At 48.2% G+C, this 16,134-nt stretch overlaps 2 protein-coding genes across 2 annotated transcripts; one reads left to right on the forward strand and one right to left on the reverse strand.

The window, feature by feature from the left end:
- Positions 1-9,003: 9,003 nt before the first annotated feature.
- Positions 9,004-12,368, forward strand: CMQ_6194 (h k ATPase alpha; the record flags this gene model as incomplete). The annotated part of the gene is made up of 4 exons (XM_014315259.1): positions 9,004-9,833; positions 9,984-11,846; positions 11,906-12,312; positions 12,343-12,368. The coding sequence occupies 4 exons, from the start codon at positions 9,004-9,006 to the stop codon at positions 12,366-12,368; spliced, it is 3,126 nt and encodes a 1,041-aa protein (XP_014170734.1).
- A 357-nt stretch (positions 12,369-12,725) lies between these two features.
- On the reverse strand, positions 12,726-14,590 carry CMQ_5973 (WD domain containing protein; the record flags this gene model as incomplete). Its single annotated transcript, XM_014315038.1, has 3 exons — positions 12,726-12,825; positions 12,878-13,022; positions 13,084-14,590. 3 exons carry the CDS (start codon positions 14,588-14,590, stop codon positions 12,726-12,728), a joined length of 1,752 nt encoding a protein of 583 aa, XP_014170513.1.
- Between the last annotated feature and the right edge of the window lie 1,544 nt (positions 14,591-16,134).

Here is a 16,134-nt window from a genome sequence, read left to right on the forward strand (position 1 = left end):
TGCTAATAGTCTTATTTTAATACTACTTCGCTAAGTAGTCGTTAAGCCCTTGCTAATACCTCTAGGCAATCTTACTTGCCTAGTTAAAGGTATTACTAATCTTTCGTTGCAAGTAGTCCTATTTCCGCTAGTACGCCATTAGCAACTTGCCGCCCTGCTAAAGCGTTTAGCTTTCTTTATAAATGCAGTGCATTTAGAATTTAAGGTTTAAGTGTTCCCAACGAATAAACGCGACAAAGTGCGTTTATATACAGCGTATAACTAGGGGTTTACTAGCGCAAAGTTAGTCGCGGTGCTTTCGCTAATTAGCCGCTAGTATAGTAGTTAGCTAACTACCTGCCTAAATAATCTTTATATCTTTCGACGCGTTGCTATATGCATTAGTGTTATAGGCGTCCTCTATCGTTACTAACCACTCTTCTGTCTCTATAGCAAAGGCACTAATTTCTAGCCTCTTAATACTATATTACAGTAGCTTGTCGTCACGGTGGCAACTGCTAGGCGGTGGCCCTATAACCCTTACGGCTATAATGTTAGTTAGTGCCTTTAGCGTCTATATAATGCAAGTGTATTCATCGCTTTGCAGCTGCTTTTTAGCTAGCAAGATGTTGTTAAGCGGCAAGGTGTCGTTAAGCGGCAAGGTGTCGTTAAGCGGCACGTATACCGGTCTCGTTTTTAATTCGACGGACAGGGTTAGGGTGCCTATAGATGCTGCGCGCAAGGTGTAGCTGCCGTGCATTAGCGTAGGGGGTGGCATTAGCACGTCCTTAGCTTCTAACAGTTCGCATGCTAATCGCGAAGTAGCCGCTCTATAATCAGACATTGCTCCTTATAGAAAAGAAGTTAAAGAATGTAAGGGGCTAGTGTGCAATGCGTAGTTACAAAGGCTTAACTGGTTTGTACTGTTGTATTAAGACTTTAACTTAACAAACTATAGGAGATTGGTAGGCGAAGGCCTGCCAGCTAATATATACGTGGCTAGAAGATGCGGTGTAGCGTAAACCTAGTAGGGCGTAGCGTAGCTAAGTGGCTGTGCTAGTCCTGTGCAACGTATTAAAATAGTTTGTTAAGTCTGCCGCTTAGTAAGCGACTAGTTGCTAAACCAGTGTGTAGGGACGCGTGTATAGAATACCTTTATAATAAAGCGCACTTATAAGAAATAAAAAAACTATAAAGTAATAGCTAGCTATATATAAGCTAATCGTTAGTTAACTACTCTTGCTATTTTTATATAATTATGCACTATAAACTACTTATTCTAGCTTTAAGGGCGCCCCTTAAAGCTATAAACCTAAAATATACTATTAGCAAGCTATTGCTTAGCTATTAGCTACTTATTACTATTCTTCTTTATAAATGTCTTCTTTACCCTTTTATTCCTCTTCTTAATACTATTCTTCTTATTCCTCTCTTTACTACTAGGCAAGCCTTTACTAGCTAGCATATAGCTACTACTAGCCGCTAACTAGCCGCTTACTAGCGCACTCTTATTAGATGCCGCTATACTACTACTACTAGCTACTATAACCGCTTTACTACCGCTAGCTATAGCACTAGGAACGGTCTTAGCGCTACGCTAGCGCTTAGCTAAGGTTAGTAACTTAGTATAGAACTATTGCTTACTAAGCGCTGTTAAAGACAACGGCTAAAGAAAGACTACTACCTAGTTAATCTAGGCTAGCTTAACTAGGGCCGCTATAGTTTATAAGATCTGCTTAGGCGGCCTCTTTGCTTTTATAATATAGTAAAGCATGCTACTATAGCTAGCTTAGATAGCTATAGCGCGCTAAGCTAGGCTAAGCATAATAGAATAAGAATTAGCTTAAGTAATAAGTTAGCAATAACTTAATAATAAGGATTAAGAGACTTGTTATTACTTTAAAAGTAGTAGTAACTTAGGTCTATGCCTATAATAGTATGCCTACGTTTAAGGACGTTAGCAGTAAAAGCTAGGCTACCTTTACTAACTACTACGCAAGCGTTAAGGTAAGCTCTAGCTTTTACTAGTACTAGTAAAGAACATTAAGGCGTAATGCAGCCTATTATGCCGTCTTAAAACGTTTGCGCTAAGAGCGCTAGTTAGTTATTAAGGGCTTTAACTTATCTTCTTATAAGGCGCGGCTAAGTTTCTTAGTTACTACCGTTAAAGCTATTAACCTTTAAGCAATTACTACGCAATTGCCTAGCGCTATAATAATATTGTTAACTGTTATTTGCTAAAGTAGCAACTTATTTATACTAGCTAAAAATTCTTAAATATATTAGGCTAAGCCTTTAATCTTTTTAAGCAGCTATTAGTTAATAATTAGCTACTAGTATATATAAGTTAATATACTTACTAATAAGCATAATATATTATTAGCTATATAACTAATATAGCGCGCTAGGTTCTTTAGCGTAGCTATATATAAGAATTTATAGTAGACGTTTAAATAAGCCTTAAAGATATAGTTTAAACATAAAGCCTACTATAAGGTTAGCTATTACTTAGTAGACGCTATACTAGTAAAGACCTACGCTTTTAAGAGATAGTGCGTATGCCTAGAAAGAGTATTTTATAAAGTTTATATTTATAAAAAAGTTTATTAAGACTTAAGAGTAGCTTTAGTTAGACATTATCTATAAGCGATTATTAGCTAGCTACTATATAGAGTTGCAAACTATTGCATTAACCTACTATATAAGTAAGATTAAAGAAAAAAGGGATAAAGAGGTAAAAGTAGTTTTATAAGTATAAATAAATTTATCTTAAATTATAAAATACACCTACTCTTTTATACCTTAAGGTAATAAAGAAGCTATATTATTAAACGTTTAAATGCATCTTAAAAACTTACTTAACCTTACTTTAATAGTAAGGTAAAAAACGTCTAAAATTAAATAAAAAGACATCCTAGTAGCAAACCGCCTTTATTATCTAGTAAGCAATAGTTTTATAATTAGCAGGCAATAAACAGCTACTATTGCCTTTATCCTACCCTGCTAGTAGTTAGAAGTTATAAGCCTTACGCCGCCGTTTTTAGTTAGCATACACTATACCCTTATACACCTAGTATTTAAAGCTAGCCCCCTTACAACACCTATTAGCAGCAACTTAAGCGTTTCCTAACTAGGATCTAAGCTGCACGCCTCTTAGAGAGCTTTAACAAATAAAACAACCTATATATTAGGCAGAATCTAGCGTTTACTACTGCTATAGACTAAGCAGTACGTATGCGCTTCTATATTACTTAAATGCAGTCGCATAAGTAAACGGTCTGCAACTGCTTAGCGATAGCTAATAACCTAGAGCGCTTAACTCTTTTTCCTAACTTTATAAGAGAAGGTTTTTAAATAAGTAAGTAGCTGCCGCGTATGCACCTCTAGGCTAATAAGGGCGTTACTTAAAGAGGGGGAGGATAGTGTAAGGGGATTCTACATACGCGTCCCTACGCACCGGTTTGGCAACTAGTTGCTTACTAAGCGATAAACTTAACGAACTATCTTAACACGTTGCATAGGACTAGCATAGCTACTTAGCTGTGCTACGCCCTACTAGGGTTGCGCTACACTGCATCTTCTAGCTATGTATATATTAGCTAGCAGGCCTTTGCCTACTAGTCTTTTATAGTTTGTTAAGTTAAAGTCTTAATATAATAGTATAAACTAGTTAAGCTTTTATAACTACGCATTGTATACTAACTCTTATAGTAAGCTAGTAGCGTAGCCGCTACTAACCTTAAAAGCGCTAAACTAGTAAAGGCAGCTCCTATACCTTAATAGGCTACTAGAGGCCTAACTAAAGGCATAGCGCGCGCTATAGTCTATGTAAAACAATAAACTAGGCTAGCGTAAGCCTTGCGTGTACGTTACGCGCGGCTAAAACTAGCACCTTAGCTAGAGGGTAAAGAGTGTTAAGGAGCAAAGGCTAGGGCTATAATAGGTACTAAAGCGCTAAAGGCACTTACTATAAGCATAAAAGCGTTAGAATTAAAAGCAGCTATGTTGCTACTAGAAGACGAATTTATTATTTCTAGAAAAAGTAACTAGATGCTAGACCCTATAATAATCTAATTTAACTATAGGACTAACCTCTTAAATAAAAGAAACTAAAGGCGCTTTAAGTTGCCTTTAATAGCAATCTTAGCAAGCACAAAGGGGCCGCCGTAAACGGATAAGCACCACCACTACTAAGAACAAAGGCTGTAAGCCTTTCGTTAAGACCTGCCTTAAGGGAGTTAAGCATAAAAGAGGAGCAATTATAACGCCGCCTTAAGAAGGGGACCGACGTAGGCTATACGCAAGCTGTACGCAGTATGCGCACAACGTATTAAATGCACGTTGTAGACTAGAAGCGGTGCTTGTAGCGCAGGCTGCGTGGCGCAGTCTGCGCACAGGCCATAGCACGTGCTAGCGCACGGGCTAAGTATAAACAGGGTCGCGCCTGCCCTGCGCACTTAGTGCGCTAGAGGTACGCCTACAATAAAAAGCGCCTCCCGCACTCCCTTAGAGTGTAGGAGGTAAGAATTAGCTATTAAATATACGGCTGCTTCCTTCTATTAAGAAGATACCTCTTTGCTTGCTTAACTTATTTAGCTTACTTAAGTATACCTTTAATAATTCTTTAGAAAATAAAATAAAAGTAAAATAAAAAAGAATAAAAATAAATATATATAGAATAAAAAGAGTAAAAAAATATATAAAAAATATATAAAAAATATAAAAAGAATAAAAAGAATAAAAAGAATAAAAAGAATAAAAAGATATAATAATAAAGAAAATATATAATAATAAAGAAAATATATAATAATAAAGAAAATATAAAGATAATAGTATTTTTTAGTATAAGCTTAGTATAAGTTTAGTATAAGTTTAGTATAAGTTTAGTTATATACTATAAGTAAATTATATATATATTATAAACTATATCTTAGTATTTTAGCAAGCTATACTATATATATATAATAAAGTATTCTTTATATTTATTTTATATTATACTTAAAATTTATATCTATTTATTTTTTATACCTTATATTTATTTTTATCTTATATTTATTATAAATATATTACTAATATATTTTTATATATTTACTTATTTTTATATACTATAAAGTTACTTTAAATTTTATATATTTTATTTACTAGCTAAGTAAGTAAAAGGTATATATAGTTAAAATTACTATAGCCTTTATAAATATAATTTCTTACTTTACTTATTATTTATTATATCTTTTATATATATAGCTAAAATTTATTAATAATATATTATTTATTTATATAAAATATATATATATATAGCTAAGATTATTACTTTAATATATAGTAAATAAATAATATTTAAAATATTTAAAAAAAGTTAGGTTAAATTAATAAACTTATTTTTTTAATTAATAATAACTAATTATATTATTATATTTTAAGCAAGTATAGCTATAATTTAAGTAAGCTTTTAACTAATAGTAAAATATTTTATATATATTATTCTTTTTATAGTATATTAAGTATTAGTATATTTATAAGTTTATATAGCTATATAAACGCTATTAGTACTTTATATTATATATTAAAAATAAACATAGTATAAATATAAAACTATATTATAAGAAAATTACTAATTACTTATATAATATTAGCTAAAGTAATTTTCTTAGCTACATTACTTTTAATAATAATAGTATATTACTTTTTAATATATTAATAAAAAGTGCTTTTTAAGCTATATATATTTTATAAAAATATTAATTAGTATAATTAAAATAATAGCTATATTAATAACTTAAAATAAATTTTAAATAAATATACTAAATATAAGCAAACAATTTTTTATACTTTTTTTATAGTATATTAATAATATACTTAAATAATAGTAAATAATTATACTAAATATATATATTCTTATATAGTATAAATCTTATCTTAAAGCCTTTATAATAATAGTTAGTAATACACGTAATAGATTTATAAAAAAAATAGTAGCAACTTAGAATTTATTTAAAGAAAACTAAGAGTGTAGAAATTATTAACTTAAAATGCACATTAAGTGCAAGCGTAGTAAATTGTTTATTTGTTTACTTTTATAGTACTTACATTTTTCCGTGCCAGCGATTTTTTCCCCCGCCTAGCAGAAACATTTATTCCTTTGTACTACCTCTAATAGAGTACATTAACAAGCCTAAGGCAAAAATTTCTGGGATGATTATTAAGTGAAAATAGACCCACAATGGTCGGCTCAGCTTTTGTGGGAATGGTCGGGTTGTATGTAGACACATTCTAGAGGTATAAAACTCTGCATAGGGTGGAGCCCTGATTGACCAATCAGGGCTCACCCGTATGTCACCTGACTTGTGATTACTTAACATCACGCACTTCATCAGCCACACCGTTCAGACCCTATACAGTGCACCGCTACCCCTGCTATAAGCATCAGTTGTGACAGAAGGGTTTAAGCTTCTACTGAGTAGGCGATTTGGGTGTTCTGGTAGAAACGGAGCAGTTGCAAGTAGAGAGCTGCAACGTGGCAGTAACCCCTCGTTTGTGGGCCACAGCTGTGGTTGACGATTGTAATTACTACAGCAAAAAGAACTAGATTTTGAGGATCAAGGAAGTGGGAGGTCGAAAGTATTAGGAAGACAAGAGGCGAAAGAAGGGTCAAAAAATTGCACAAAGGCCAGGGAAGACTCGGTTAGCCGAGGGAGAAGAAAATGAGAAAAAGAAAACGGAAGGTGCACACAGTGGGAGCGAGCCGAAACCTGACGCAGTCACAAAAATTGATAGTAGGAACAAAAACAAAGGGGGGAGACGTAATCCGCATGCAGGCGTGGGTTCCCCTTTTGGACGAGTACCGAACCCACACCAGGGTCGACAAATGACCTAGAGTACGGATAAAGGCCGGGAAATTATGGTAGATAACGGGAGGTACCGGCAGGTAGCGAGGGATGTCAGGATATGGAACATAATTGGTGGAGAGGGTGAAAGATAAAAATGACTCGGCATAGGGTGACCATAGCTCGAACAGGCCTTCCTGTTGAGGTATCCCATTGCATGCGGAATGCCTGTTATCTGGGTTCCTAACCAGTAGGAGAGATGATGCATCGAGAGTGATAGTGGGGAGGGTACATTGCAAACTGCTCTCGCAATGCCAATGCTACGGGTTATGTTTGGTCGAGCTCGGCCTCCTTCCAACCTGAGGTACGTTGCTTTAACGGTAAGGAGGCGGCAATATGTGCAGGTGACAGCTGATAAATAACAAGGGAAAAACCCAAGACGAAACGATCTCGATGCTCCTCTGTGGAAACGCGCGTGTATTCTCCCAAGTCTTATACTGGAAGTGATACTTCCTAACTGGACGGGCGATTCCTGTGCTTCTGTTACGTATGGGTATTGACCATATGGTACTGTTATTGGTCAGAGATCAAAAAGTGGGAACTGACATACTATGTGGTATTAAAGCGGATCTCCGGTAGGTCGCGATGTAGCAATTCCTTCCCCAGGTACTCTGTACACAACACAATCTGCTTACACCTTGCCCAATTCAGCCTCCTGCTCCTCACAGTACAATACCCTTCATGAACCCTGCGTGTTACTCGTACGGAGTAGTCGTAAGCCTTCCCATGCGGCTAGGAGCAGTGGTGGTGGAGAAATGGGGGCAAACGTAAAGAGCGTTCGGGAGAGGGGCGTCTACCCTAGGCTAACCATATATCGGAAGAGGTGGGGTGGAGCTGGCAAGGGCTAGGAAGGTGCCGAGAGCGTAGCCGAGGATTATAGTACAGTAAAGACTTATAGCTCCTTCCTGCTTGCTGAGTAGATCGCTAGTGGTATGCATAACCAGGACAAAAACAAATCGAAACGAAAGCGTATATATATTATCCAAGTCTTTTACTGGGGGACAAACCCCTCGTCCACCCCTCTTCTACCTCTTCTTTGCATCTTTCAGCGTATAATAGCGCCTGGAAATGATGGCTAGTATGTACGGAGTAACGTGACGAGCCTAGATTGCGCACTAGTCTATGATGTCTTTCTTTTCTTTCCTTGGAGCACAACGCGGGATTCTTGCGATCTCTAACCAGGCTATCGTCTAGCTTTGTATACTAGATTTTAAAGAGTTTAGCGCAATAACGATAGCAGGATGCCAATCCAGGCAGTTTGCATGTTGAGATCTGTTGTTGGGGAGAGAGCATGAAGGTCAAAAGATAATGCAGTGATTGTCCTTATCCGTCTGTTGCGTTGCCGCACCAGTGGCGACAGCCCACGCATGATCCGTGCCAGCCAAGATGGAGCGACGTTGCAGCAGGACAGTGTGACAGGACGTGTGGTGTCGAGAGCAACGGAGCTCTGGGAATGACTCGCATGGTTGCTCGCAGGCACGCCCCGTTTCTGTCCAGACACGCCCTGGGGCTTGCTGTGGAATTCCTTTATATTCAAAGGACAAGGCGATCGCTGGCCGTGTAGGTGGCTGTGCGCGAGGAAGAGGGGGACGGCACAATCGGTGAGCGAATTTCCTGTTAGTGGTAGGCTTGCAACAGGCGAATAAAAAAGAACAGGAAAAGAAAAAGAAAGTAACAGAGAGAAAAAAACAGGTATAGATAGCCGAATAGAGGCAAGGCCGAGATGGAAGGAGTTAGTATGAGTCGTACGTCGGCAGAAGCGCACCGTGTAAGTGACTATATGGCCGTACTGGACCCCTTTTAATTGTATCGCTTCTGACTCGTTGAGCACCTGCATGAGAGGAAGTCCGATGATACCCTCGCTCTGCCCGGCTCACAGAGGTTCGAAACAAGTTAGTGTGAGGGCGTCCTCTTCCAGAGTTGGTTGTTCTGGAGTTGCTGTTGGATCGCGGCTGTGCCAAGCAGCAGGGGCCAAGCAGGAAATGGATGGGCGAGCGAGTATAAAGCAGCCATGGTCTGTAGGCCATTGCAGACGGTGAGACAGCTCTCAGTAAGCACACGTGTGCCATCTCCCAATTCTCGCCTGATCTTCTCCCGCGCTCTTGTCTGTCTTTGGTCTTTGGAGACACGTTTCGTGGCCATGGAGTCTCTGGGCACGTCGACCGACTGGATCCGGTTTGAGGCTCGCGATGAAGAGGCCGGCCCGGCAGACGGTGGACGAGCATGGGCAGAGCTGCGGCGCATGGGCTCGAGCGGGTCGCTGTCGATCCGGTCGCATTCACGGCGGACGTCGATCGACGCGGCAGCGCTGCCGATGGCCGTGGACGAGCCCGGGCACAGGGCGGACAAGAACAAGTCGACGGTGACGGTGACGGGTGAGACCGGACCTGGTTGCTCTCCCCTGGCGCAGCTGCACTGGCACCGGCTGGCACCGAACGAGCTGGCACAACAGCTGACGACGTCGCTGAAGACGGGGCTGTCAGGGGCGCAAGCGGCGCGGCGGCTGCAGCAGTACGGGCCCAACGTGCCGTCGCCGCCGGCAGCCCACCGCATGCGCAGGCTGCTGGGCTATTTCTTCAGCGGCTTCGGGCCGGTGCTGCTGGTGGCGTCCGTGCTGGCCTTTGTGGCGTGGCGGCCGCTGGGCCACCCGCCGCAGCTGGCCAACCTGGCGCTGGCCATCGTGCTGCTGGGTATCTTCATTGTACAGGCCAGCTTCAACATCTGGCAGGACTGGTCGTCGGCCCGCATCATGGCCTCAATCCAGGCCCTGCTGCCGGGCTGCATCGTGCTGCGCGATGGCCAGCCGACCGACATCGCCGCTGCTGATCTCGTCCCCGGCGACGTCGTGCTGTTGCGCGCCGGTAGTCGCCTTCCGGCTGATGTCCGCTTCGTCAAAGTCGCCAACGACACCAAGCTCGATCGTTCCGTGCTCACCGGCGAGTCGGCCGCCTTCGCTGCTGCCGTCGACTCGTCCGACGACAACTACCTCGAGACCCGCTGCATCGGCCTCCAGGGCACCTATTGCATCTCCGGATCCGCCGTCGCCGTCGTCGTCGCCACCGGCGATGCCACCGTCTTCGGTCGTATCGCTCGCCTCGCTGCTGAGCCCAATGTCGCCAGCTCCACGCTCGAGCGCGAGGTCTTCCGCTTCGTCGCCGGCATCTGCATCATCATGATCACCATGATCCTCCTCCTCGTCATCGTCTGGGCTTCCTGGTTGCGACGCCGCCACCCCGGCTGGATTGACGTCTCGAACCTCATCATCTCGTGCGTCTCTGTCGCCGTCGCCTTCGTCCCCGATGGCCTCCCCGTCGCCGTCGCCGCCAGCATGACAATCAGCGCCAACATGATGCGTCGCAACAAGATCCTCTGCAAGGCGCTCAAGACCGTCGAGACCCTCGGCTGTGTCTCCATCCTCTGCTCCGACAAGACCGGCACCCTCACCCAGAACAAGATGACCGTCACCGAGTGTGCCGTCGGCGGCCACGCCGTCCTCTCCGCTGATGCTGCACGTGACACCCTCCAGAACTGGGGCCACACTTCCTCTTTGACGGCTGACTCAGCAGATCCCGGCCTGCTCCCCGGCCTGCCCTCCGTCTCCGCCTCGACCCTCCACCAGCTGCGTGCCGTCGCCGGCCTCTGCAATGACGGCCAATTCGACGCCGCCACACTCGACCGCCCGCTGGCCGAGCAGGTCATTCACGGCGACGCCACCGACCAAGCCATCCTGCGCTTCTCTGAGAGTCTCGGCTCCGTCTCCGATCTTCGTCGCTGCTGGTCCTCCAAGTTCGCCTTGCCCTTCAACAGCAAGAACAAATACATGATCCGCGCCCTGACCCTGGCCGACAATGACGGCCTTTCCATCGCCCTGCCGCCAGATATTGCCGCTGTCTTCAGTCCGCACGATATCCTCATCACCATCAAAGGCGCCCCCGATACCCTCCTGCCGCGCGTCCAGCACTACGTCGACCCGGAGACCGGTACCATCCTGCCGTTTGACGATGCGGCTCGCGCTCGCGTTGACGCCACCAAGGATGCCTGGTCCGGCCAGGGTTGCCGTGTCATCCTGCTGGCCCGCAAGATCTTCTCGGCCTCGGCCTTGCCGCAGGACCTCTCGACCGCCGACTTCGAGGCTGGCATGAAGCGTCAATGTCGTGATGGCCTCACCCTCGTCGGCCTCGTCAGCCTCGTCGATCCGCCACGCCCCGAGGCCCACAATGTCGTGGCCACTCTGCGTCGTGCCGGCATTCGCATCTTCATGATCACCGGCGACTTTGCCCTCACGGCCCAGGCCATCGCAGCCGACTGTGGCATCGTGACCGCTCCGGCTGAAGGATCCGTTCACACCGCTGCTGACCTTCCCCGCGAGCCTGATAGCGGCGGCCCCTACCCTCAGCTCGGCCGCCAGCCGTTCCAGGCCGATCCCGATCGCCGCACTATCGTCCTCAGCGGCCCCGATCTGTCCGAACTCGCCCCTTCGCAGTGGGACGCGCTCGCGCGCTACGAGGAGGTCATCTTCGCCCGCACCACCCCCGAACAGAAGCTCTACATTGTGCACGAGCTGCAGGCCCGCGCCTTCATCGTCGCCATGACCGGCGACGGCGCCAACGACGCCCCGTCGCTCCGTGCCGCCGATATCGGCATCGCCATGGGCGCCGGCTCCGATATGGCCATCGAGGCCGCCGACATGGTCTTGCTCGATAACTCCTTCGCCCGAATCGTCGAGGCCCTTCGCTACAGTCGCATGATGTTCGACAACCTCAAGAAGAGCATCGCCTACCTCCTGCCGGCCGGCAGCTTCAGCGAGTTCTGGCCGATCCTCACAAACGTCGTCCTCGGCATCCCTCAAATCCTCAGCAGCTTCCTCATGATCGTCATCTGCCTCTTTACCGACCCTGCCACTGCCATCGCTCTCGCCTACGAGGCCCCCGAGGCCGACGTCCTCCTCCGCCCCTCCCCCGTATCCCTGACCGTGATCGTCTCGTCAACTACCGCCTCATCCTGCATGCCTACGGCTTCATCGGCGTCATCGAAACCCTCAGCTCCTTCACAATGTCCTACTGGTACCTCCAGCGCAACGGCATCCCCTTCTTCCACGCCATCTGGTTCCGCTTCGGCAGCCTACCAGACGACATCGACCCCGACTACTATGCCGCCAAGCTCAACATCGCCAGCTCCATATACTTTGTCAACCTCGTCGTCATGCAATGGTTCAGTGTGCTCACCGTCCGCACTCGCCGCCTCTCCATCTTCCAGCACCCTCCCGTCTTCAACAAGAAAACCCAGAATCTCTACATCTTTCCCGCCGTCCTCTTCGTCCTCGTCATGGTCTTCGTCTGGCTCTACGTCCCCGAGTTCCACACCGTCCTCGGCAACGAGCCCGTCCCTGTCGAGTACTGGTTCTTTCCTATGGCCTTTGGCATTGGCGTTCTCCTTCTCGATGAGGCCCGTAAGTATTGCGTGCGCCGCTATCCTACAGGCTTTCTTGCTCGTATCGCGTGGTGATGATGGCAATGCCTGTGATATAGTGGCATGTCACGTGATCTTGTCTATCTAGAAGTGTTATCAAATTTACCAAAGCGTCCCAATGTTCCATTGCCCTGTTGTTCGTTGTTCTAACAGCTACCGCATAATGTGACAGGATGTATCAGCGCAAAACAAAGGGGCCTTCCTGCCTACAGAGCCCACCCAGTCCCCCAAACATGTCTGCCATCAGCGCCAATGGTAATCCAGTTGACCGACTGCCATGGCGAATCGCCCCAACCAGCTTCTGGGACGGAGGTAAACTGCAATGCTGTACAAGAGAATACAATAACTAAATGGCGGCCGATGCGTCGACGCCGCAGCACTATGCCCTTGCAGCTATATGTCGACCAGGTAGCCGTTGCCCGTCGAGCGAGGTCCCACACCGTTGCGCGCTACATCCATCTCATATTGTCTGACCCGCTCGCTGTTGGACCATCTGTGCACGTGTGAGCAGATATACACCACTGGTCCTGGCCGGCTTCACCTACATCTTGATCTTCTTGTCATCGCCACATGTTGCAAACATGCACGCGTCCGTCGGACTCCAGCTGACTGCGTTGCACCGTGGCTTATGAGCATCGAGCATGAACAACCGCACCCCAATGTTCTTGTGCCAAATGTTCAGCTTGCCGTCTGGACCAATACAGCATGTCAGCTCCTGTCTTTCCCGTCAAATCGCAGGCTGAGGGCTTACCATCGCTCCCGCTGATCACGAAGCTCTCGTCGGCTCCGCCAAAGGCGCTGCGGATCACACAATCGCCGCCCGTGCCGCCGACGAACTTGCGCATCAGAGTTCCGCGCAGCGCAATGTTGTACAGGTGGATCTCGCCATCCTGTCGGTTGACCAGCATAAACTGGGAATCCTCGCTGATGGTCACCGACATGGCACGACACTTCAACTCCAGCTCATACTCTAGCTCGCGCGTGACAAAGTTGTACACGTGCAGCAGCTTGTTGTCATCCATCGCCACGAGCCACTGGCCGTTGGGCGAGAGGGCCAGGCCCTCGGTCCGGTGTTTCTTCGTCCACGTGAAGAGCCGCTCGCCAGCGAGATTCCATTGGCAGAGCGCCCGGTCCTTATCAAAGGAGCCCAGCACGATCGACAGGCCGTCCGTGGCCCAGACACACGAGCTGACCGGCTCGTCGAACCGCTCAAACAGACGCAGCAGCAGACCCGTGCGGGTGTCCCATATCCGCGCCTGGTTATCTCGCCCACACGACACCAGCATCGTGTCGTTGGGGCTCCAGGAGATGTCGCCCACGCCCGTCACATGGCCGTCCAGCTTGAGGAGTACCTTGAACGTCGGCACCTCCCAGATGATCACGTAGTGGCCGGCTCCGCAGCTGGCCAGCCGCTTGCCGTCGTGCGAGAAGCGGACCTGCCACACGTCGCCCGCGCCGTCGTGCAGCTCGCACATCACCTGTGACGGGAAGTTGCTCTTGTCGCAGTAGTGATCAGCGTAGAGCGATGGCGACGTCGAGCTCGTGTGGAAGACACAGCCCGAGACCTGATAGTTCTTGACCTGCTCCAGCAGCACGGCGAGCCGATGCTCCGGTAGCATCACCGACGGCGAGATGAAGCGCGACAGGTCTGACAAGAGCAGCTGGCGCGACTGTCCAAACGCACCGTCCCAATCAGCCGTCTTCTTAATGTCGCCGGGCGACTGGCACATAAGCAGGCTCGACAGAAAGTGCAGCTTTTGCGTGTCCTGGTACAGCGGTGCCAGCTCGGTGCGCAGCACAGAGAGCGCCTTGGCCGTCTCTCGCTGCTCCAGCAGCTCGAGGTATTTCTGCTGCCGTATCCAGAACCGCATCAGGCTGCGGTCGGCATCGGGGAGGAGCACCAGGCCCGGTACATTTGCAGCCACGCCCGAGCCAGACGACGCTGTCCCGGCAGTGGCTGCCCCGAGCAAGAGATGTTCGGCCTCGGCCCAGTCGCCGCCCAGCACGGCCTGACGAAAGTCGGACACGGGCTGGCTCTCCAGCGCAAAGCCGCTGTGGTGGCTCACGCTCTCGGCCGCATGGCTATAACCCAGGTCGGAAAGGGCCTGGATCAGGATCCGCGTCACCTCTTCTCGGTCGTGGCCAAAGTATGTGGAAGATGTGGCGCCGCCGACGGCGGATGCATTTGGCGGACTGGCGGACGGCACGAGCGATGACGTCGAGTTGCGAGCTCGTTCCTTGCCGTTCTGCAGCTGCATCGATCCGTTAGACATTGAGGCCTGGGGAAGCTGTGTGGTTAGCGAGAGCCTTTGAGCGAGAGCCCGGACTGCAGAGGGGGCCACTTGCCTGTCCGTCAGAGCTGGCCAGCATGTCGTCGTCGTCGGTGCGCATGCGCTTCGAAGGGGGCTGGTATCCGTTGTCGGACCGGCCACGGCGGCCAAGTGCTTTCGGAGCTGGAGCCGAAATTATCGCTCGGGCTGCTGTCGACGCCGGAAAGTGGACTCCCCGTCGGTCCTGACCGGGCTGCTGCTCGTCGCCGGGTCCTTTGCCGTCCTCTGTCTGTTCCCGCTCTTCCTCGGCTTCTTCGTCTTCCTCTTCTTCCACAAGCAGCCTCTGTCGCCTTCCGGGAAACGGGGACGATGTGGGGCGAGCTCCGTTCGGCCGGCGAGCGTGTGTCGAATCGGTAGACGCGGTCAACGTCTGGAGAGACTGGGCAGTCTCGGTGGTCTGGGTAGTCAGGGCAGAGGAGGCAGCAGAGGCCGGAGATGTGCGGGGCGGATGTGGTGCGGATGGGGACAGGGGGGTTGCAGGACGGGGGATTGGTTCAGCCACGTCGTCGATAGGGGGGAGGACAACGACAAGGAGGATCCAGAGAGCCTCCCGTGCAAACGAAGATGTGTTTTTATGGCAGGGAGACGACGTTGGGAGACAAAGAAGGCCGTGAGTAAGCTGGTGACGGAAGAAGAGTCGGGAGCGAAAACAGATGGCCAGCAGGTGTTCCGGGATCGAGGCTGGTCGGTCTCGTGAGAGAGAAGGGCTGGTGGCGTGGAGAGAGAGAGATGGCAGGTCTGCGAGTAAGTGCTGCAGGTCCAAGAGACGGAAAGATCCAGTCTCCTCCCTTGTCCCAAGCTAAGCAGAGAATGGAAGGACCACCTTCAGTGCACAGCTGGCAAGACTGTCCGTCATCGGTCAGCTGGCTTGGACGGGAACGCTCTTGTCGCCAGGGGAAACCGCGGGTCGACAGGTCGCTCTATCTCGTTCTGCCAAAGTCGGGTCGCCGTCGTTGTGGGCGGCCTGCTCACGGGATCGGGGATCGGAGATCTATCGACTGTCGGATGTCGTAGTCGTCTCTCGTCAATTATGCTCGTCGTCCGATGGAGGGCCGCCTGTTTCCTGCGCACCGGTCTGGATGTCTGGTCTGTTCGTCTGCGTCGACCTCGGCCTGGATGTTCTTGGTATACGAGCGTGCGTGGTGGCAGAGGACAGAGAAATCACCTGGGTGGAGAAGACTGGCTGGAGGACCAGCCGGGATTTGGAGTCTGGGGCCTTCTGCCTAAGCAGGCAAGGGAATGAGGGAATGAGCCACAGCGTCAGGCGGCACCTGTTATCTATCGGCTGCCAGAGCGGGGCCACTAAAATCAGCTACAAGGACTGCCCAGATCACACCTATGATTCAGTATCGTACTCTTACATGCTGTCAGCGCACACAGCACATGACCTGCGTACGGCTATTTCAATCGTCCTACATGCCACACTTCCTTGCCTCCTATTCGTTTTTGTCATCGATACGCGGAGTATACTC

Source organism: Grosmannia clavigera, assembly GCF_000143105.1.
Source record: "Grosmannia clavigera kw1407 unplaced genomic scaffold GCSC_167, whole genome shotgun sequence".
NCBI classification, from domain to species: domain Eukaryota; kingdom Fungi; phylum Ascomycota; class Sordariomycetes; order Ophiostomatales; family Ophiostomataceae; genus Leptographium; species Leptographium clavigerum.